The following is a 22,500-nucleotide window of genomic DNA, read 5'->3' as shown; positions in this document are numbered from 1 at the left end:
CTGCATCATGAACATCAGGTAATCTGTGTTCCTGAAAAGTCATTTCATAATTTTATGATTTTATGACCTTTGGGGTGCGTTTCAACACGGAAGCAAATCTACAGGTGAGTGAACGACTGCTTCGAGATTTCTGTCTGAATTTAAAGTTTAGGAATGAATAAAAATGAGAAAACTCGTAACCCGTTCACTATATTAAGAACGTGACGGATGTATGATTAATGTTATGCCTCTTTTCTCTTTCTTTTATCACACGTACAACAGTTATGTAGAAGAACTTTAAAGCTTACATTTCACTCCCAAGTGCCATCGAAAGGGATGTAAATCATGATTTAAAAAACCCCTCAGTCTCAAACGATCATCGAAACATGAGTCGCGATGTTTCCCTGAATATTAATTACATTTGACTTTTTTTCTTAATATAAATAACTTTTTTTTCTAAAATTCTGTCTACACCTTTACACTTTTACACTGTTAACCTTCAGTTCTGCTATTTCTACTATATTTAAATACATTTGGTTCTTTTCTATCGTAATATCATGTAATGTTTTCTATTACAATATTTTTAATGTGATAGACGTATATAAATAAATAAATATATTTTATTTTACCAAATTTATTCATTTCTACCGTTACTGTTTTTTTTTTATTGTCTCAAGCAACTGGTGTAAGAATTTCCTTCAGGATCGATGAGTTATCTTAAACTTTATATGTTATTAAAACATTATATGTTATATTAATGAACTATAAATTACTTGTCAATTCTACTATTTCACTTATTTTTATTATTTTATCATATTCTATCTACTTTACTGCTGTTATATTTCTTAAATTCTGCTAAAAAATTTTTTTTTTTAAAAATCCCCCGTAAATGATTATACTATTACGCTACTTACATCAAAATCCCTTCTTTCCCAGCTGGAGGCGATGGATGGAGGGATGAAGAACTCCAGAGACGGAGGATGGAAATGGATGATTGTTGCTGCTTCGTTCGTCACCATGATCTGCACTCGCTCTGTCACCATGTGAGTTACGATACGTTGTGATATTTAACATGCAAAAGTCCATAAGTTACGACAGAATTTAAATTGGAAAGTTCCTCGTAATCAGAGCCGGGTTCTGCAGATGTTGATTTTCTGATATCTGAACGAGAAGACGGCGAGCGTTGAAATGAATCTAATAGGAGTCTCGTATATCACCGATATATCACTGCGTGAACAGAGCTAGCTGTAATCCTCACATTAATCGCTGGATTAATCGAACAAAACGGCGTCCACACTCGTTATTCAGCAACGCAGAGAATAGCACTTGATCCAGCGCACACTGTTCTTTTACATTTTATTTATTTATTTATTTATTTATTTATTTATATCGTGCTCAGACAGTTACTCGAGTAACTTAATGAAGCCACAAGACGCTAAATAGAGGCGATAAAATCGTATTTGTTGTATTAATGAAATAAAGCCAGCGAGTGTGTTAATTCGTGTCCACGGTGTGAAGGATAATCTGACCTAGCGCTCATCTGCTACACTTATGGAGAAACTTTAACTCCCTTCATCATTTTATCCATAAAACAATTCAGTCCTTGAGAAGCCATATTGACATATTGTGGTTACATCAAACAGTCAGACGGTGGCGCTGGAGTTAACGGCGCTTGTCGCTCGAGCCGATATCGTGTAAGAAGATCAGAATCGAGACACGCCTCGCTACAGTTTAAATATAGCTCATTAGTAAGAACGTACACCTGTTTCTAAACGTTTAAAACGTTTAAAAGGTGGCCAGTGATCATGATTTGTTATCAATATTTTTTATTTAACACATGAAGAGAATCTTCTAAAAGATTTGTTGTCGTTGTGGCAGGAGCATGTCGATCTTCTTTGTGGAGTTTCAGACGCAGTTCTCCACAGATTACTCCACAACATCATGGATTAACTCCCTGCTGAACTTTACCACTATGTTCTGTGGTAAGAAAGATCGTTTATGTGAACGAGCCGTTACTATAGAAACGATAACATATCAGAACGAGCGTGCTAATATAAACCTGCGCTACTGTCATAGCCGCTGTTATAGAGAACTAATCACCACCTTCTGACCAATCAGGATCCAGAACTCAACAGCAATGTGGATTGCGATATAACATTGTTGCGTGAAAATAGACTCTGTGATAAATATAATATAAAAGAAAAGAAAACATAATAAATTAATAAATATGATGAAATCAAGCACATACTTTTCTGTTGACCTGAATAAAATTAAAGCCGTTATGATTCCTTGTCCCCGTTCTTTAATGTGTCCGCAGCGCCTCTGGGTAGTTATGTAGGAAACCGCCTGTCCACTAGAGTGGCGGTGATAACCGGAGGACTTTTATCTTCTGCTGGATTCGTCCTCAGTTCTTTTGCCCCCAGCCTGCAGTTCCTGTACGTATCTCTGGGAATTCTCACAGGTGAGACACACAGCATCTCTCATCACTGTATTTAGAGGGTCAGAGTCGCAGCTTGTAGACCCCTGGCTGGCAGGAGTAGGCGCTTGTTGACCTTAAACTGACATATAGGCCTTACATTGGAAGGAATATGAGCTTGTAAGCATCAGGAAGGTACGAGTAAGAGCTACTAGGCTGCAGGATAGCAGGAGTAGAGCCTTGTAGACCTCAGGATGGCAGGAGTAGAAGCTTGCAGACTTCAAGCTGGCAGGCCTTAAAGTGGTAAGAGTAGGAGCTTGTAGGCCTCATCCTGACATGAGTAGGAGCTATGTAGTAGGCCTCAGGATGGCAGGAGAAGCAGCTTTTTGGCTTCGGGATGGCAGAAGTAGGAGCTTGTAGGCTTCAGGATGGCAGGAGTAGGAAATTGTAAGCTTCAGGATGGCAGCAGAAGAAGCTTGTAGGCTTCAGGATGACAGCAGAAGAAGCTTGTAGGCTTCAGGATGACAGGAGAAGGAACTTGTAGGCTTCAGGATGATATGAGTAGGAGATTATAGGCTTCAGGATGATATGAGTAGGAGCTTGAAGGCTTCAGGATGGCAGGAGTAGGAGTAGGATTGCCTATGATTTCACCACAAATTCACCACTGTTGTTTCATTTATATCCTCCACAGGTTTGGGATTTGCCCTCAGTTACACACCAGCAGTAGCGATGGTGGGCACCTATTTCAATGAGAGGAAGGCTTTGGCATACGGAATTGCCATGTCTGGAAGAGGTATTGGAATGTTCATCCTTCCTCCTCTGGTTCAGCACCTCATCGACCTGTACTCCTGGAGGGGGGCTCTTCTTACCTTAGGGGGTCTTGTTTCAAACTTGTGTGTCTGTGGGTCTCTTATGAGGCCCTTAGTGGGCCAAAGTATTGGTGAAAAGGAGAATGTGAAACAGATCCTGGATGAACCTGATGTTCAGGAGGATGTAAAAACAGTCAAGTTTGCTGGTATCGGTCAGAACGAGGATACATGCGATAAAGAGCAAGAAGAAGAAAAGAGTCTGCTCAGATCTCAGGGAGGACAAGCTAGCCATGAAGGGGTAGGAGTGAAAGTGAAAGATTCCAACCAAGAAGAGGTGAAGGACAACGAGAAAGAACATGAAGAACATTCAGAAGACTTCATGCTAACAGATACTGAGATGATGGTAAAAGATTCAAAGCAAGACACAAAGCTAGCGAAATCAAATCTTTCCAAGTCGATGATAGCTGAACTACAGATAGCTGACTTGAAGCTGAATGACTCAAAGCTAATCAACTTAATGCTAGCTGACACAAAGCAAACGGATTCAAAATTAGTCTGTTCAGTGCTAGGCAACTCAAAACTAGCTGACCTGGATGTCCAAGCTGACTCGAATTTAGCCAAGTCAAAGCTTTGTGTCTTAGGGCTACCTGACTCAAAGCTACTGGAGTTAATGCTAGCTGACTCAAAACTAGCTGAGTCAGAGGTAACTGATTCAAAACTAGCTGACTCAATGCTAAATGACTTACACCTAGTCCAATTGATGCTAGTGACCCCAAAGCTAGCGACCCCAAAGCTACCCAACTCACAGCTTCTCTGTGAGATGGTGTCTTCTGAAGGTCCTGGTTTTCCGATCACGCAGTCGAGAAAAAGGAGAGAACAGGAATGCTGTCTCTTCCCTCTGTCATCAGACAAATACAGCTTCCTCTTTAAGCCTGACTTCCTGTTGCTGTCAGTAGCCTTCCTGTTCCTGGCATTTGGCTGCAGTGTGCCCTTCGTGTACCTGGTGCCGTATTCTCTCAGCGTGGACATCAGCCATCATCAGGCCATCCTGCTCATGTCCATCCTAGGGATTATGGGAATTGTGGGTAATATCACTTTTGGATGGATCTCGGACAGGAAGTGAGTCAAGATCATGCTCCTGTTCTTACTAATCAGGTGTTAATCTGTCTTCATACTAACCTGAAACTACGGATAATTCACTAATCTGAGCCTTTTGCTAATCTGTTTAACTGCTAATCCAAGACTACTGTTAATCTACTGCTAATATGAGATTACTGCTAATCTTAAATTGCTGCTAAACTACTGACAATCTATGGTTAAACTGAGACTACTGCTAATTCCCTGTTAATCTGAGATTATTGCTAATTTATTATTATTTCAAGACCACTGCTAATCTAATGATAATCTGAAACAATTGCTAATGGTGTTTATCTACTGTTAATATATGATTGTTGATACTCAGCTACTAATCTGAATCCGATGCTAATCTACTGCTAATCTAATTCCTAATCTGAGATAACTGCTAATCTACTGTTAATATGTGATTATTGCTAGTCTACTAATAATCTGAATCTGCTGTTAATTTACTGGTAATCTGTGACAATTGCTAATCTGAGACTGCTGCTAATCTATTGCTAATATGAGACTCATTCTGATCTACTGGTAATCAGAAACCACTGATTTACTGTAACATACTAACAATATGAGCTTGTTTTCATTTGATTGTTTTTGTTTGTTTGTTTGTTTCTTTCACTCAGGTGTTTGAGGACATTTCACGTAGTCACATTTCTGATTGCAGTGGGATTCGAGGGACTCACTTGCCTCTTTGTGCCCTTGTTAAGGACTTTTTCCACACTAGTGTCCTTCTCCATTTTCTACGGCTTCTTCGACGGGGCCTACTTGACTCTCATCCCTGTGGTCACCTGTGACATTGTAGGCTCCGCCCACCTGTCCACAGCTCTGGGTATGGTTGGCTTTCTGCATGCCATTCCATACCTCATCAGCCCACCAGTAGCAGGTGAAAACACCTGTCTGTCTGTCTGTCTGTCTGTCTGTCTGTAGCCATTCATTTTGGTATTTACTTTTAATTTTGGAAGCTGAAACAGTTTAGAAAGTTCTGACTGTGATTCAGTATGAAACTGAAGTCTAGAAAAGATTCTTAGAGACATTTGAGAAATATAAGTAAAATAAATCACTCTGTGTGTGTGTGTGTGTGTGTGTGTGTGTGTTTCTCAGGTTGGCTGTTGGATTGGTCAGGCTCTTACACGTCGCTCTTCCTCCTCAGTGGACTCTCACTCCTCTGTAGCACTTTCATCTTGGCTGCTCTGGCATTACTGCGTCACTGCTATAGGGGGCGCTCTGTCTCGCTGCAAAACCAGCCCCAAGCCTAACGTCACTCACACCACAGCATCTCTAAAAACACCTTTCCTGGTCCATCTGTCCATCCAGATGAGCGTGTAATAATGAAGTTAAAGCCTTATGAATATGTATTTTATATGTGTTCACTATCATCGCTAATTATCTAGTTAGCAAGTATGCTATTAGCTAGGGACAATAGCACTACAATAGTGCAATAGAGTAGCGCAGGGATGACGTCATTTCCTTCGCCAAAACCTGGAAACGAGTTAGCATTGTAGCCTTCCGGTTCCATCATACCGAAGTCAGTGTGTTTTTTGAATGGGATTTTGGTTAAAAGCCTAAACTAAGGTCTGTGGGGAACACAAGCTCAGAATATTTTCGTGTTTTATTCTACGACATAAAATACGCCAGTAAAACCCCGCTCGTGATTTATTAAAGCTTTTAGGGGCATTGAAAAAGGCGGTTGCTAACAAGTTGCTAAGTGGGGCTGTAGACGTTGTCGGGGACATTAAACGTCATCACGCCGAGCAGGAAAACATCATCCTCACTAGTCCGCGTTTACAGACACGTGTTCCTGCAGTGCGTCACTTTATCGATTTCTAGTATTTTCCGAATTGTAGTACAATAAATTCTAGTATAACTAATGAACAGTTTTAATAGTTAAAAAAACGATCCAAATGAGATGCACGTACCAACGAATGGAATTTTCTCAAAAATAATGCATCATGGGCACAAGTTCGTTTATCGCGTACGGCTAGCTGTTTATTTCTGGAGATTGTATTTAGGCTTCAGACGTCATAAAAGTGGTTCATTTGTGAAGATTCTCTTGATGGACAGATCGTGTTAGTGTTGTAAACTTTTGTTGATCACAGGGATTATTTTTTGCGATAATCCAAAAGCCTGTGTGAAAATCCTACTGGGTTTTTGTCGGGGGAACCGGTGTGATGCTAACTTCCGGGTTCCGGTACAAAATGACGTCGCCCCTGCACCTCTCTATAGTCATGAGCTTTTAATGAAGTTCTCCATCCTAAACCACATTCTGTGACTCCATGTTGTTACTGTGACTTGAGATAACAGTTCTTCTGTCGATGTAGGTAAAAGTACTAACTTATTCAGGATAACTATTTATGGTACTATTAAAGCAGCCATTTGTAATTAATACGTCTGTCACTCAGTGCTCTTATTTATGTCTCTAAAACAATCCTTCTACACGTGTCTCACCCTGTGGATCAGTGTCAAAGATCTGTACCTGTGTAAAGACCCGGGCTTGATTCTGCACTCGGGTGAGTTCACGTGGAACTTTCGGTGCCAACTGTTATGTTATTAAAGGATAAACCAACAGTAATTAAGCACACATCATCATTACCTGTGGTTCAGTAGGTGAGCGCTGCACCTGTCCCAGGGTGAACAACTGGGTTTGGAACCAGTCCTCAGTGGGCTGACTATAGGTTTTACATCATAGTTGTTTATAGATAGTGTAAATATAGCTGTACCAGTCGGCTCGGTGGGTGGAGCCTGTATCGGGTGTTTCGGCGACTGGGGTGCGTACCAGTCGGCTTGGTGGGTGGAGCCTGTATCGGGTGTTTCGATGACTGGGGTGCGTACCAGTCGGCTCGGTGGGTGGAGCCTGTGTCGGGTGTTTCGGCGACTGGGGTGCGTACCAGTCGGCTCGGTGGGTGGAGCCTCTATCGGGTGTTTCGGCGACTGGGGTGCGTACCAGTCGGCTCGGTGGGTGGAGCCTGTATCGGGTGTTTCGGCGACTGGGGTGCGTACCAGTCGGCTCGGTGGGTGGAGCCTGTATCGGGTGTTTCGGCGACTGGGGTGCGTACCAGTCGGCTCGGTGGGTGGAGCCTGTATCGGGTATTTCGGCGACTGGGGTGTGTACCAGTCGGCTCGGTGGGTCGAGTCTGTATCGGGTATTTCGGCGACTGGGGTGCGTACCAGTCGGCTCGGTGGGTGGAGCCTGTATCGGGTATTTCGGCGACTGGGGTGCGCACCAGTCGGCTCGGTGGGTCGAGTCTGTATCGGGTATTTCGGCGATTGGGGTGTGTACCAGTGTGTATAATAATAGGGTGTGTATAATAATAGGGTGTGTATAATAATAGTGTATAGTATAGCAGTGTATAACAGTGTAGCGGAGTGTAGTAATGAATATCAGTGCATAATAGCAAATAATATAGTAGTGTATAATAGAGCTGTTTATAATAATATAAGTGTTTAATAGTGTAGAGTATAGCAGTGTATAATCATAAATAATGTTGGATTGTATGGTATAGCAGTGTATGATTATAACAGTGTATAATAGTATACATTGTGTAAGAGTATAGCAGTGTATAATATTGTAAACATAGCCAGGTTTAATTTAGTAAATAGAATACCAATTTATAATGATAATGAATAGTATAGTGTATGATTGTAACAGATACTACATAATAATATACATTGTGTAATAACATAGCATAGAATAATCGTATAGTCATATATAATAGTATAGTAGTGTATGCATAATATAGACGTGTAGAATTGTATAGCAGTGTATAGACTTATAGTCGTGTATAATAGTAAAATAATGTGTAAATAACGCAGCAGAGTATAATAATATTGTACGGTTAAGGTTAATCAAAGAAACAAGCAGAGATCTAACAGGAGAAAATCAACAGCATTTATTTAAATTTGGCACGAGCTCCATCACACCAATATATACACATACAAACAAACATGAAGCTATTTATTAAAAAGAGCCTAATTCTAAGGATGGCACAAATATAGCTGAGTGTTGAACTACAAAACTACAGAACAAAAAAAACCCCAAACAAAAAAACGACGACAGTTTGTTAAGAACTTGATGTAAAAAGCGAAGGTTTTTGCAAAAGTTTAAATTCTGTTTTATTTGTTTTGCGCAGTTGTTTTGTTTAGACAGTGGACAAGATGGAAATGTATCAATTTATCAGACTCAAAAGGGAACCCGTCCTCATCCGGGGAACGGATAGAAATCGTTTCTCGTGTGTAGTAATTGGGATCCTGAGGCTATCCGAGGAAGAACATCCACAACATTCTTACTGGTTCCTGTGTGGTACCGTCCACAGTAAACTCATTCATCTGCAGGCTTGTCCGTGTCGGAGCCCGGCGGTTTTCAGGTGACCAGAACGGCAACGTTTGAACTAGCAGATGAAATTCTGACGATAGAAAATAGCCAACTCCGTCTCCTTCAAACTGTCCGAGGTTTTTAAAGATTTCGTTTTTCCTGGATTGTCTTTAATGACCCTTGAGAGAACTACACGACACTGTTGTTCTCCATCGCGTTATTATTTACTCTTTCACCGATGAGGTCACGCACCTCGTCAGCTTTACTTCTCTTGCCGATGGCGATGAGGTTCTGACGCAGCGTTCTGTAAGCTCCTGTTTTTCCGTGTTTCTCATACCAAGCCTTCAGCAGGTGGTAAGCTCGTTCGCTCGCGTCATGAGGATTTTCAACCGTTATATTGTCTATTACAGCCTCAGACAGCAGGCGTTGTTGCCTGACAACCTTCTGGACCACGCGGACACCCAGGATTTCCGATATTTTAGGCAGGAACCCATCCAAATCTTTATCTACAGAGAAAGATGAACGATAGAACTTGGTCTTAAGAAATGTTATGCGTCTCAAAAGGCAACAATAAAAAGCTTTTAAAAAAACAAACACCTGATTGGAGGTAATGTAAAATCTACATTAATGGAAGAAGATTGGGTTTTTGATGTTTTTTTTTTATTATTTATTTTTATTTCAGGCTAAATAGGAGAATAAAATATATATAATAAAGTGATATTGTACAGTAGGAAATGTGTTTTATCTATCTTAAACTTGTTTTACGTAGCCACTAAAGCTAAAGTGTGAAACCTGTAATGTTAGCTAACATCCCTCAGCAGTATTAACAAGCTGGCTAGCTGTGAATGGTTAGCCTCATACAGTGCTAATGCTAGCTAGATAAAAGACTGGCACTAGCATTGCTAGCCATAATGATGCATCGAATTGAGGATAAATTTCATCTGTTCAGGATATTTGACATTTAAAATATAATATTTGAGTAGGAATACCGTTTCAGGTTAAAGACAAGGTTTCGGCAAGTTTCTCAAGATTAGCGCTACAACAGTGCTGATAACATGGAGGTGGGTTTTAATGTGCTAGTGATAAAAAGTGACACTAGTGACACCTACTTTAGCTAGCTGTGTTCTCCTGTTATTGACTTAGTCGGTAAAAATCTAGCTAAGGTATCCTAGATGAAAAAATGTCATTCGTATCTGCTAACAGAATAAAACCTGTCGTGCTAGCCAGAACAATCTCTCGATAGTATTATCTAGCTAGCTAGCTTTACACGTTTATTCTAAAACAAAGCAAAAAAATTCAGCTAGCTAGAACTAGGATCAGTCTTGCTAGCGAACTAAAAATGTGGCACACTGGGATTATTTTATAGTATTTATTTCACATCCGTTGTTCAGGGCATCAGCGTGGAGCAAAACGAAACATTTATCCAGAATCATTTTAAAAACATTTTTGATTATTTTCCAATTTAATTAAGGTTTTTTTTTTTTAATTCCTTTGAAACTTTAAAGTACAATTCATTTACAGTCAGTGTAAGTGCTTTTTAATTTCATGTTTTGCTTATTTTGATGCTTTAATTTTAAAACCTAGCCTAATGGGGAACTGCACTCCTGCAACTACGAATCCTGTCGCACTCGTACAATAACAATACGGGAAACTCATGTTTGTTTATTTATTTACTTAACAAGGTCCAAAATCGGAGGACTCTTTTAGGTAAGACACTTACCAATGTCCGGGTCCAATGGCTGCAGAGAAAAGATAAAGAAATATCATGAAAACTTCACAAATCAGCAAAAAAAAACCACAACAAAACCCCCTCACAAACGATCTGAAATATTTGAATCCGGAATAATAAATGTAAACGAGTAAACGCTGATGAGACGTGAGTTCTCGTGTGTTCTGGTGTGTTCTCAGTGCACCTCACCTCACAAGTTTCCGGTGGTTCCGGTGGTTTAAAACAAAACAGCTTTTTCTTCCACAGATAAACAACTGCTGCTATTATTATTATTATTATGAGTGCAATTATTAGGATCGGTATTATGATGCTGGCAGTTGTGATGTTGGGCCCTGAAATATATAAACACACAACAGTCCATTAAGACGTATTAAATCAATACTTTCAGTCAATACTTTTTTGTCCTAATTGCTGTTTCTTTATGAGAATTGTCCCTTGCACCTTTAGCACTGTTCACTGCGTTTTATACACAGTGTACTCGGTGTTTAAATCGATAACAGATGTATACACGGTTCCTCTATCACTTATGATAGAGCAGCCGACTTTCTCAGGACGTCAGACTGTTACAAAGCGCTGGCACTGGAGACTCCTTCCGTAAATGTTAAATAAACGTCTCCTTTCCGTAAACCTTCACCATATCAACCATTCCACAGACTTTTTTCAGTCCTTCCGGGATTTCACGATCGCAGAAACGAACGCGAAATCAAGCAAACTCTGCGTGCAGCTCTTCAAGATTGGCGCAGAGTTTCCGCAGATTTAGGGCCGAGGCGCGTCGTGATGACTTCACACATTCAGCTAAAGCCATCTTCGATTCATCGGTACAGCTAAAAGGTCTCGTTTACCAGCAACATCACTACGAAACAGCGTGCGAAACAATTTAGTGCGATTGCGATTTCACCGATTCGAGTAGTTTTCCGTATAAAAGAGAGGAAAAAAGCCCCCAAAAAAGAAAAAAAAATCTGCAAATTGCATCGCAAATTTTTTCAAAAGTCACAGCAAATCAAACATTTTTGGCCGCAACAATCTAAGCATTTTAATTTTTTTAAAAACCACCCGTATGGACTGTTTCTTTTTAGCCGTTACTATAGAAACGATAACGTATTAGAACGAGCGCATTAATTCTAAATCAACCCGTGACGTGCAGCTGCGCTACTGTCAGAGCCGCCGTTCTAGAGAATCAATCAACACCTCCTGACCAATCAGGATCCAGAACTCAGCGGCGCGGTTTTCATTTGCACTTCGCTTTAATACTTTTATAAACCGTGAAGACGTTTTAATAAACATCTTTCAGAACAGCGCACACTAACTCGTCTCTATAAACCGCTCTAGAAACGTGAACCCGAACGCAATGACCTTCCACCAGCTCTCCGACTCCGTTATATTCAAACATACGACATCGTAAAGTTGCGTACCTTGTTCGTGGCACTGTGTGTCGCTGGTGAGGTTGCACGGTACTTTAATCCCAAACTCACACCTATTGGACGAATGGAGGAAAGAAAAACACTGTATTTATAAGTGACTGAGGGTTTGTTAGAGCAGAGAAAAAAGGTTCTATTAAAAAAAAACGCATATATAAAGCTCTGTATAACTTAATAAAAAACGTACTCTGATTTAAGGTCATATTTCTCTCATATTTTCACTTTCCAGCCATCTACACCAAGGGTGCCAATAATTCTGGATCTGTAGCTTAAACTGAAGCTAATCTAAGATCTATGAACTAATATCTACTCAGAATGATTTGTTCTCTGTCTCGAGCGTTTCTGTAGCTGAAGAGTAGTGATGATGAACCCACAGAGACGTGTGTGATGTGTGTGTATCGTTATATACGTGTCGTACGTACGTGCTGCAGGGGTAACAGACTTTACACTCCGCTCCTTTATCGCAGTAATAACCGTCCATGCAGCGGCACATGGCGTTAGAGGCAGACGTACATCTTTTTTCTTCGATCATGTTATCTACGGCAGGAAGAGGAGAGCAAAGCAACGTGAACAAGCATGTTTGTATCATCAGCATTATAAAGATTATTTACATGCTCTAACGTTGGCATTTTGATTAAGGATTAAGGTCACAGGGGACATCTGAGGACAAAACGTCTACGACCTTCAATTTCATTGAGTAGAACTATTCGTGACCGTAACTTCATTTTTTATCAAAAGACTAAGAATTTTGAAATTAGACGTTAGAAGTAACATCAGATTTAGGTTAAATTTTAAAATACAGCTGAGGGTTAAGGGTCTTGCTCAAGGGTCCAGCAGTGGCAGCTTGGCAGTGTCGGGGCTTGAACTTCTGATCAGTATCCCAGAGCCTTTAACCACCGAGCCACCACTGCCCCCGCAGGTCTTATTAAAGAACTACATCTTGTACATTTGAGCCTTTTATGGTTACTCTCAATGTTCACGAAATGAGTTCGTTCCTGTTCTCACTTACATTACAGGGTCATTCCATCTCACATAGTGCAATAATTGCAATGTTGGTTACTCAACCTGCATTGGACCACTTGAGATGGAATGACGTTATAGCAGCTATAAAGACTGCTTCTCTCACCAGCTTCTCTTTGGTCTCTCGTTAAGTTATCAAGACAAAAAAACCCGGAAAAAAAAAACGCAGCGCGTTTCGCATGTTACCGGGAAACCGCAACGAAGCGTAAACTCTGACACTGGAGACTCCTTCCTTGTACATGCGTCAACGTATTGACGATTTTTTTTTTTTTTACCGCGTTTATGCGGAGACAGTCTGACCAATCAGGATTCGAAATTCAAGAACCGTCCAGGAACGTACCATTGACGCCACACGTCTTACAGGGTTCACATTTTGACAGAGCGTTTGCGTGATCCAGATATGATCCCGGTTCACACGCTTCACACTCCGGAGCAGTTCCATTAGAAGTGCAGTCACTCACTAAGTGATGACCTGCAGAAAATAAACAAACAAACAAACAAACAAATAAATAAATAAAAAAGCCTCCACTGTTTAAAGTTTAAAGCGTTCTAGGTACGGTTCAGTTTAAAATCTTCGATCCTACACGATGCTCAGGAGGACAAATTAGAAGCATTTTGAGACAAATACGACATTTTAAATTAAAAACAGAGCTCACAAAGCTTCATGTTGGAAAAAATGATTTATTGCTGTCCCATTCCCAGGTGCTTGTGGCTTTACCTATGGGACAGCGACAGCACTGTAATCCACTACTTGATGAGTACAGCCCATCATCGGCACACGTCTCACGTCTCCGGCGTCTCGTGTCATCTCTCCTCACACACTCCGTCACACAGAAAACGCTCCACTGTAGGGGGGAGAAGGAAAAATTATACGCTACAGTGAATTAGGAACAATTCCAAAGTTATGACGTCACACTGAGACTCGTATTAACTTGTAAACTGTCTCACTGCCTGCACCAGCTCAGTGTCAGTGAGACAGTTTGCATATCTGCTCGAATCAGTCTATTTTGGGAATCCACCTTGGGTGAGGCACCATTTCAAAACTCACACATTCACACGCGCATGCGCATTCTGAGCCGCGCCCTGCTCGCGCTAACGTTTAATGTGACGTCACACTGTGCGCCAAAAAGCATGTTTACAACAAAAACAACACAAATATATATATGGTTGTTTTTTTGTTGTTGTTGTTTTTTTCTGAAAAGAGTTCGTGGAGATGTTTTTAGGTCTGAATTCACAACCGGACACGAAGTGACATGAAAGAGAAAGAGGAGGAAATAACGAAAACGAAAGTGAAACTACGGGCTCGCGTGCACAGCGTCCGAGCAGAAAACAAACAAACAAACAACAAAACGACCAAAATAAAAACTATAGGCTATGTTTAACAAAAAACAGAGAGAGAAGTTGTTTTAGCTACAAACAAACAGAGAATCAATCCCAATAACTCCAGAGACTAAACGAAAGCGACGATTTAACCCCGAAACGATGACGTCATTTCTGCTGCTTTGTTTGGCACGTACTCGTTCTTATTATTTATGCTGAAAGCGGACTGTATAACACATTATAACACATCATAACACATTATAACACATTATTACACATTATAACACATCATAACACATTATAACACATTATTACACATTATAACACATCATAACACGGCATAACACTTCCTAACACATTACACCATTATAACACTTCATAACACTTCATAACACATTACACCATTATAACACACTCATATCTGTGTTTATTTAAAATAATAATAATAATTTAAAAAAAGAACAAAATGCTGTTGTTTTGTAAAAAGACGAAATAAAAGAAGAATATTTCGTTTGATTTACTGACCAGAACACAGAGCAGCGCGAGCACTCTCTTCCCCTCCATCGGGCATCTGAGGAAACCTGAGGACTTTCCAAGTCACAGTGAGCTGGTGTGAACTGGTGTGAACCGGACGTGACGTAGAAACACAAGGTTTTCATATTAAGGGACCGTGTCTAAAGTTACAGACGACATGTACAGTATAAAGTGTACACGTTTCTAACTTCAACAGCATTATAGGGAATGATTTACAGTCAGAAAACCCAGTGGAAGGTGTTCATGTAGGGGTCACAGGTATGATGAACACCTTGTAGATTTTTTTTATATTTAACCCTACAATGCATGAACCAAAAAAAAAAAACCCAACATGAACGTACACAATTTTTTTCGTAATTGAGCGCAATTTTTTTTTTTTTTTTTTGAAAACCGTATAGGGGACTGTGTACAGTTTCATTTATTTATGTACATGTTTAGACAGATTGTGGATGGGAGCCAAAGGAATTCAAAATTATTTACACAGGCAGCACTTCCTGTCCACTTTTTGAGTCCTGGTGAACTGCTTCTCTGACGTAGAACGGCGTGCCACATGGAACCACCTGCAGAGGTGACATTTAATCTGAAAAAATATAATAATAATCTTATCAAATTGCTCAGTAATCAGTTAGATTCTCTCTCTCTCTCTCTCTCTCTCAAATAAACATCTTTAAAATATTAAAACATTTGTGTATCATCAGTTCTTTTAATTATTTCATTAATAGGATTTAAAAAAAAATTTTTTGGAAGAAAACCATTCATTCTAATACAGGACATTTTTTCTCCACTTTATGCACTCGTGTTGGTTTTTTGGTTCATGCATTGTAGGGTTAAATATCAAAATATCTAAAAAGTGACACCTACATGAACACTTTACAGTGGGGGTTTTCGACTGTAAGTCATTCTCTTCAAATGCTATTGAGCTTTAAAGTATGGTATATTTTGTGTACGAGTCCATATGGTATAAATACATCACAAATTTTACACGATTTGATAGTTTATTTAATTAAATATCAAAAATCTAAAAGGGGTACATCATACCTGACAGCTACATGAACACTTCACAGTGCGGTTTTTTGACTGTAAGTCATTCTCTTCAAATGCTATTGAAGTTAGAAGTGTATACCAATGTCGTATGTAACTTTAGAGACGGTCCCTTAATTTGAATTTCAAACGTCCAACTTCATGTCAACTTTATACCAGTCAACAGGTAGTGACTCAAGTGTTTTTCTTTGTTTGTATGAGTGTGTGTGTGTGTGTGTGTGTTTGTTCATATTTTTAACTGCTCCATAGAGGGCGGTATCACACAATTCTCTCTTGTTATTAACCTCATGGTTTTGTGAGACATTTAGCTCTACAGTCAACTCCAGAAGTGTTGGCACCCCTCGAATATGTGTAGAAATAATTCTGTAAAATACACATATGAAGCTTGGCTTGGGTTTGAGATGGACTAAGCACAGGGTGTTGTGTTTTTACCTCAGTGAGGTTGGGGTTACGACGTTGACCAGCACGCTGGGGTGATTTTATTTTCGTTGTCGATCTTGCTCGACAAGCACATGATAACACAATATTATATCTGTGTACATTTTTAATTCAAATATCAAACACAGGATCCGACTCCAGCGCTAACCGATAATCTGAGGTACAGTTACAGTAAGCAAGAAATCCGGAAATATAAAGAATTCACAACATTAAAGTCCATAAATAAAGTTATGAGTAATATATTGGAATGACGTGGGGAAAAAAGTATTGAACACGCTAAGAAAAAGCAGTTCTCCAAGGTAAGGCAAGGAACCAGCTGAAACCCGTAAGTAATGACACCCCCTATCTGTGCAGATTAATATCAGCTGGGTTAGTAAATTGATGGTCAATAAAAAGGCTTTTCGTTACCAAGGTGTCACACAAGAAACATCTCATGATGGGTAAAAGCAAAGAGCTCTCCCAAGACCTTCACAACCTTATTGTTGTGAAACATATTGATGGAATCAGATACTGACATATTTTAAAACTTCTGAATCTTCCAGTAAGCACCATTGGGGTCGTTATCCACAAGTGGGAGCAACATCACTCCGTCATCAACCGGCCACGCACAGGAGCTCCTCACAAGATCTCTGACCAGGGAGTCAGAAGAATAGTCAGAAGAGTAGCCCAAGAGCCAAGGACCACTCGGAAAGAGCTCCAGAAACACTTGGAGGTAAATAAAACCTTGCATTGTTTGCAGTTGCAGCCGATTTCCTTTACTTCAGAAAAATCATTAGAGAAAACAACTACCTTGAAGCTAATAAACCAACACACATAAGAGCTGCTTATTTATTTCTTTTCCATGCAAAGGTGCGAAAATTATTGGCACCCCCAAAGAATATTTCTCTGTTCACCTACTTCTTAGAACTGAAATATGTTTCTCTGTTGCATGAATCTCAAAGTAAAGTTTTAGTGTTTAAATTCAGAAGTAGTAAATTAGGACAGTTATTTTATTAAACTTTTTTTTTTTTAAATTAATCATTCATTTTATTATAGAATTATTCCTCAATTTAAATTCTACTGACAGACGTGAACACACCGACTTATCCGTAATAAATATATTCAGCTTTTTTACTTATTTATTAATTTTTTAAAAAAGGGGGTGCCAATACTTCTGGAGGTAATTAAAAAGTGTGTGTTTGTAAAATGTCATTAGGACTAAAGCGTGAGTGTAAGGAGCCAAGCAGCTATTACTGTGAACACACACACGGACCTGTAGCGTGTCCTCTCAGTGAACCCGGCTTACTGTCAGACTCAAAACCCTGTTAGTGACACCTAGAAGCCTCTGTGTGCGAGACAGACACACTCACCTCACACACACACACACACACACACACACACACTAACACTTTGTGGCAGTTACAAAAACCATAATATCCTGTGATATTCAACAGTGTATTGTTATTACAAACGCCTCACAATATAATATGTCTGTGCTCTATTAACAACAAAGCTCCCTAGTTAGGTAGGTCACATAGTTAAAGCCGTTACCATGGTGACTGTAGCTAAGTAACAACGCATAGGTAATGTGCTAGCTAGCTCGTGGTAATTAGTGACGCGTGTTTCCATAGTAATGTTACTCATGGTAAAGTAGTGGTAGTAGTTAGTGCACTTTTTAAGCACACTGGTACGGACAGCAATTCGGGACACGACCTTTACACTATACATGATTCTAGAACCTTGGCATTACGGACTCTAGAATTATTTCCATAGATGATAACAGAAACTGTTCGGATTCTAGAACTGCCTTTAAAAGATCTGCGAGTTCTGACCGCACCTTCAGCTGGAAAGCGACTGCGGAACTGTAACGGACGGAGGAAGGAACTCTGAGAACCTGAGCTGGAGTTCTAGGCTTTACGCTCCACAGGCGGAACCCTCAGTGCACGAGGAGGTTGAAACTCCTAGGGATAGCAGGGTTAACGACAAGGGTTCTAGAATCGGTGCACATTAATGAACCTTCACAGGAAAGATCCTCAAATCACCTGAGGGATCATAGAACCTTCATAAAGGGAATTCTAGAAGCTCCTAAAACTCAGAGGCTTTAGGAGTCACAAGGAGGATTCACACTAGAACCGTCACACTGGGGACGGCAGAACGTCCACAAAGAGGATCCAACAACCGTCACAACAAGCTTTCTAGAACCGAGCACTGCGCACAGAGGATTCAGGCAAATCTGCGCGGAATATTCTAGAACCACCGCATCGAGAATTTAAAAACATTTGTACGGAACATTCTAGAACCTCCAGATCAAAGAGTAAGAAACCTGCACCCTGAGGATTCAGGCACCTTCATTTATCATTCTAGAACCTTCGCACCAAAGATTCAGAAAATTTCACATCGAGCATTGTGTGTGTGTGTGTGTGTGTGTGTGTGTTAGTTATTTCCAGGGTGCATCAGTTCTGATTGACTATCAGTAGCAGAACATCATGCTCACCTTAGAACACACATCAAAATGTGTGTGAGGTTTAGATGACAAAACTGACAACTCTATGGTTTGACTTGGGCGTCACCACTGACAAACACACACAGATGCACGCACACACACACACAGAGATACACACAGATGCGCCCACACACACAGATGCACGCACACAGATGCATGCGCTCACACACACTGATGCACGCACACAGATGCATGCGCTCACACACACTGTGTGTGTGTGTGTGTGTGTGTGTGTGTGTTGACGTAAATCAGACCACAATGTCACCAATGTGTGTGTGTATGTCACCTTTAGCCCACCAGCTTTGAAAACAGACACTTCTGAAGAATTATTTAGTTATAATAGGTATCTCTCTGTCTCACACACACAAGACATCTTTAACCAGGTTTCAGTTGCAGGTGTATGTGTGAGACAGTACGCTGGGCTCAGTGTGAGGAAGTGTATGTGTGTGTGAGAGAGAGAGCTCGGTATTCATTCAGACATGATGTCTGCTCATTTCTCAAGGCGGGAAATGCTCTGTAATCTTACACACACACACACACACACACAGCATAACAGAAAGTCTAGTCAGGGTAGGCTTGAGTAAACAAATACGTTTTCAGAGACGGTGTCTGAGTCCCGAACACTAATTGGAAGACTGTTCCATAACTGTGGGGCTCTATGAGAGAAAGCTCTTCCCCCTGCTGTGGCCTTCGCTATTCGAGGTACCGTCAAATAGCCTGCATCTTTTGATCTAAGTAGGCGTGGTGGATCATAGAAAACCAAAAGGTCACTTAGATACTGTGACGCGAGACCTTTTAATGCTTTATAGGTCAGTAGTAGTATTTTATAATCAGTGTGAGATTTCACTGGGAGCCAATGCAGTGTGGATAAGATCGGGGTGATGTGGGCGTATCTTCTGGTTCTAGTTAGGACTCTAGCAGCTGCATTCTGGACTAACTGGAGCGTGTTTCTGCTCCTACTGGAACATCCAGACAGTAAGGCATTACAGTAATCTAGTCTAGAGGTGACGAAAGCATGAACTAATATTTCTGCATCGTGTAGTGACAATATATTTTTTATCTTAGAAATATTCCTGAGATGAAAGAAGGCTATCCTAGTAATATTATCTACATGAGAGTCAAATGATAGACTGGAGTCAATAATCACTCCAAGGTCTTTAACTGCTGCACATGATGACACAGAAAGAACATCCAGAGTCACTGTGAGATCAGAAAGATTACTTCTAGCTACACGTGGTCCTAGTACAAGTTCTTCTGTCTTATCAGAATTAAGTAAGAGGAAGTTAATAAGCATCCAACGTCTAATGTCCTTTACACAATCCTCAACTTTACTAAGCTGCTGTCTGTCCTCTGGCTTCGCTGAAACATACAGCTGTGTATCATCAGCATAACAGTGGAAGATCATTCCATGTTTATGAATAGTTTGACCTAGAGGTAGCATATATAAAGTAAAAAGCAGTGGGCCTAAAACAGAACCCTGTGGAACACCAAATTTAACCTCGGTATGCGTGGAGAAGTCTCCATTTACATCTACGACCTGATAACGATCGGTCAGATAAGACCTGAGCCAGGAGAGGACTGTTCCCTTAATGCCTACTACATTTTCTAATCTAAGAAAGAAGAATTGATTATATTTAAAAGCTGTTCAATTACTCCAGGACAAATCTGTTTAAAGAAACATGTAGGTACAGGATCTAGTATGCAAGTTGAGGAATTCGCTGAAGAGATTAATGAAGCTAATTTGGTCTCTCTAAGGGGAGTAAAACATTCTAAACTTTCACCAGTTTGGTTTGACGTCATTTACGTTGTAATTGTCGAGTGGTCTGTTTTAAGGTACGGTTTGATCGTTATACCAGGGTGCTAGTTTTTTTCTCTCTAATTATTTTTCTTTTGAGTGGAGCCACTCTATCTAGCGTGTAGCGGAGCGTTGACTCCAAGCATTCAGTCACCTGACCGAGTTCTATCTGATCAGACGGTGATCCAAATCTAAATGATGTCTCTGCGAGGTTATTTATGAAGCTCTGTGCAGTAGCTGATGTCAAAGTACGTTTTACGCGGTAGCGAGGCGGAAATATTATGATCAGTACGTATTATGAACGAGATAAGATAATGGTCTGAGACAACTTCAGACTGCGGAAAAAAAAGCTTCTGAGGCCAAGGGTGCACTTACTTTTTCCACAGAAGTATATCACATCTATTGATCTTTCTGTTGAATAAATGATTGAAGAAGCTAATTTTCTTTGTGGTTTCCCCGCCCCCCGAGTAGACCAGCTTTATTAATAGGCGCTGTTTCAAAGATGATCTAATGTCTGCTCATCCAAATACGTCAAAAAATTCAACAATTTCCACGGGGTGTACTTATTTTTTCACATGACTGTAAAATGAGAGATAGCCAGATATTGAAAGAAGGAGAGAGACTGAAGGTAGAAGAGGCAAACAAGAAAGGGAGAGAGAAAGAGAGAAAAGGTAGAGGTAGAGAGAGAGAGAGAAAGTTGAGTTTATTATTTGCCTCCTCAGCTTCTGATCTTATCTCATTTCTCTCTCTCTCTCTCTCTCTCTCTCTCACACACACACACACACACAAGCTAGCTGTTCAAGTTGGCATTCATCAATATCAGATAATAATCAGATAACAACTAATTTCATAGTTGCTACGTCTTTTAAAATAATGAGAATTATTATTGAGAGTTCTAGTGGTTCCTAATTGGGATTTAATGGGTTTCTAGTGGCCTGTAATGGACATTTAGTGGAACGTGTTGTTCCTAGTTTGAGCTGACTAATACAATATCTACTTATATTCTTATAGTACTCATCTACACATAAAAAAGCAAACCCTGGTGGTATTTAACAGTAACCACTCAATCCCTAATGGGAACCATTAACCATTAACCCGATACCCATTACGCGTTCATTATTTCCTCGAGATTTTCCTAACAGATTGCTAGTCGAGGAAAACTAACAGCAGCTAGCTAAACGGCTAACGTGTACCCATTTCAAACTTTCCAGCTAGGAAAAGTTCAATTATCGAACGAATCGAAGTGACTTCCTGTCTGCGTTGCGTGATGTGCGGAGACACGAAATGTAACGGACACGCACTTTTAATAAAAACACATTGTATAGCATTTATTAAACATGTACACTAACTCCAATATAACATGCACACCAGTTTGTCCTTTAAATGTTGAGTGTTAACATTATTGCAAACACTGGTTCCCTGCGCTTCTGTGTATTATATATAGATATATTTATATAGCTTTATTATCTTAGGATAAAAAAAAACAAAACAAAAAAACAACAACAACAACGACGACAACAAAAAAACATGGACAATTACATGGTTTTCTTCTTTCTGCAAAGTTTAACATTATACACAGCGAGGAAATGGCGGGGGAGGGGCGGAAAACGAACTACGCATCCCAGAATTCATAGTTCACAACGCGAGGGGTCAAAGGTCAGGCAGAAGGGGCTTGTGGACAGCACAAGAAGCATTCACAGTAAGGGAAATGGGCGTGTGCTGATATATATATATATATATATATATATATAGTGAGAGAGAATCAGAATTTGTTTCTTGAAGTAAAAATGATAAGACTAAAAATAAATGTAACCTGACTGAGCTCAGTAACAGAAAGGGGGCGGAGTTTGGGCAGCAGTTGGAATTCAAATAAAAAAAACAACAGTCAGTCAAGAGGAACTTAATCTAAACATCATTAAATGTGCCACGACTGTGTTGTTTTGTTGTTCATTGACTTTAGCTCAGAAAGGGGGAGGAGTTTTTTATTATTTTTTTTAAGTTTTATATATATATATATACACAATGGTAGGTGGCAGTTGGAATTCAAATTCAGAAAATAACAGTCAAGTGGAAAAT

The 22,500-nt window shown here is 40.0% G+C and overlaps 2 protein-coding genes across 2 annotated transcripts in view; one reads left to right on the top strand and one right to left on the bottom strand.

Moving 5' to 3' along the window:
* The window catches only part of slc16a12a (solute carrier family 16 member 12a), a 6,825-nt gene extending 4 nt beyond the window's left edge, over positions 1–6,821 (top strand). The window contains exons 1-8 of the mRNA XM_053633851.1: positions 1–18; positions 916–1,022; positions 1,858–1,961; positions 2,297–2,440; positions 3,087–3,349; positions 3,998–4,323; positions 4,962–5,221; positions 5,440–6,821. The exon at positions 1–18 is cut by the window's left edge and continues 4 nt beyond it. Of these exons, the coding sequence (XP_053489826.1) occupies positions 1–18; positions 916–1,022; positions 1,858–1,961; positions 2,297–2,440; positions 3,087–3,349; positions 3,998–4,323; positions 4,962–5,221; positions 5,440–5,594 (1,377 nt within the window). The 3' untranslated portion in view covers positions 5,595–6,821. The remainder of the gene's footprint in view (positions 19–915; positions 1,023–1,857; positions 1,962–2,296; positions 2,441–3,086; positions 3,350–3,997; positions 4,324–4,961; positions 5,222–5,439) is intronic.
* A 992-nt stretch (positions 6,822–7,813) lies between these two features.
* Positions 7,814–14,764, bottom strand: fas (Fas cell surface death receptor). Its single transcript, XM_053632406.1, has 8 exons — positions 14,660–14,764; positions 13,533–13,659; positions 13,155–13,286; positions 12,217–12,331; positions 11,789–11,850; positions 10,566–10,708; positions 10,368–10,386; positions 7,814–9,153 (listed from the first exon to the last, which is right to left on the bottom strand). The coding sequence occupies exons 1-8, from the start codon at positions 14,696–14,698 to the stop codon at positions 8,837–8,839; spliced, it is 954 nt and encodes a 317-aa protein (XP_053488381.1). The 5' UTR covers positions 14,699–14,764; the 3' UTR covers positions 7,814–8,836.
* Positions 14,765–22,500: the final 7,736 nt, after the last annotated feature.

Source organism: Ictalurus furcatus, chromosome 9 (assembly GCF_023375685.1).
Source record: "Ictalurus furcatus strain D&B chromosome 9, Billie_1.0, whole genome shotgun sequence".
NCBI classification, from domain to species: Eukaryota; Metazoa; Chordata; class Actinopteri; order Siluriformes; family Ictaluridae; genus Ictalurus; species Ictalurus furcatus.
This window is presented reverse-complemented; position numbering and strand designations above follow the sequence as displayed.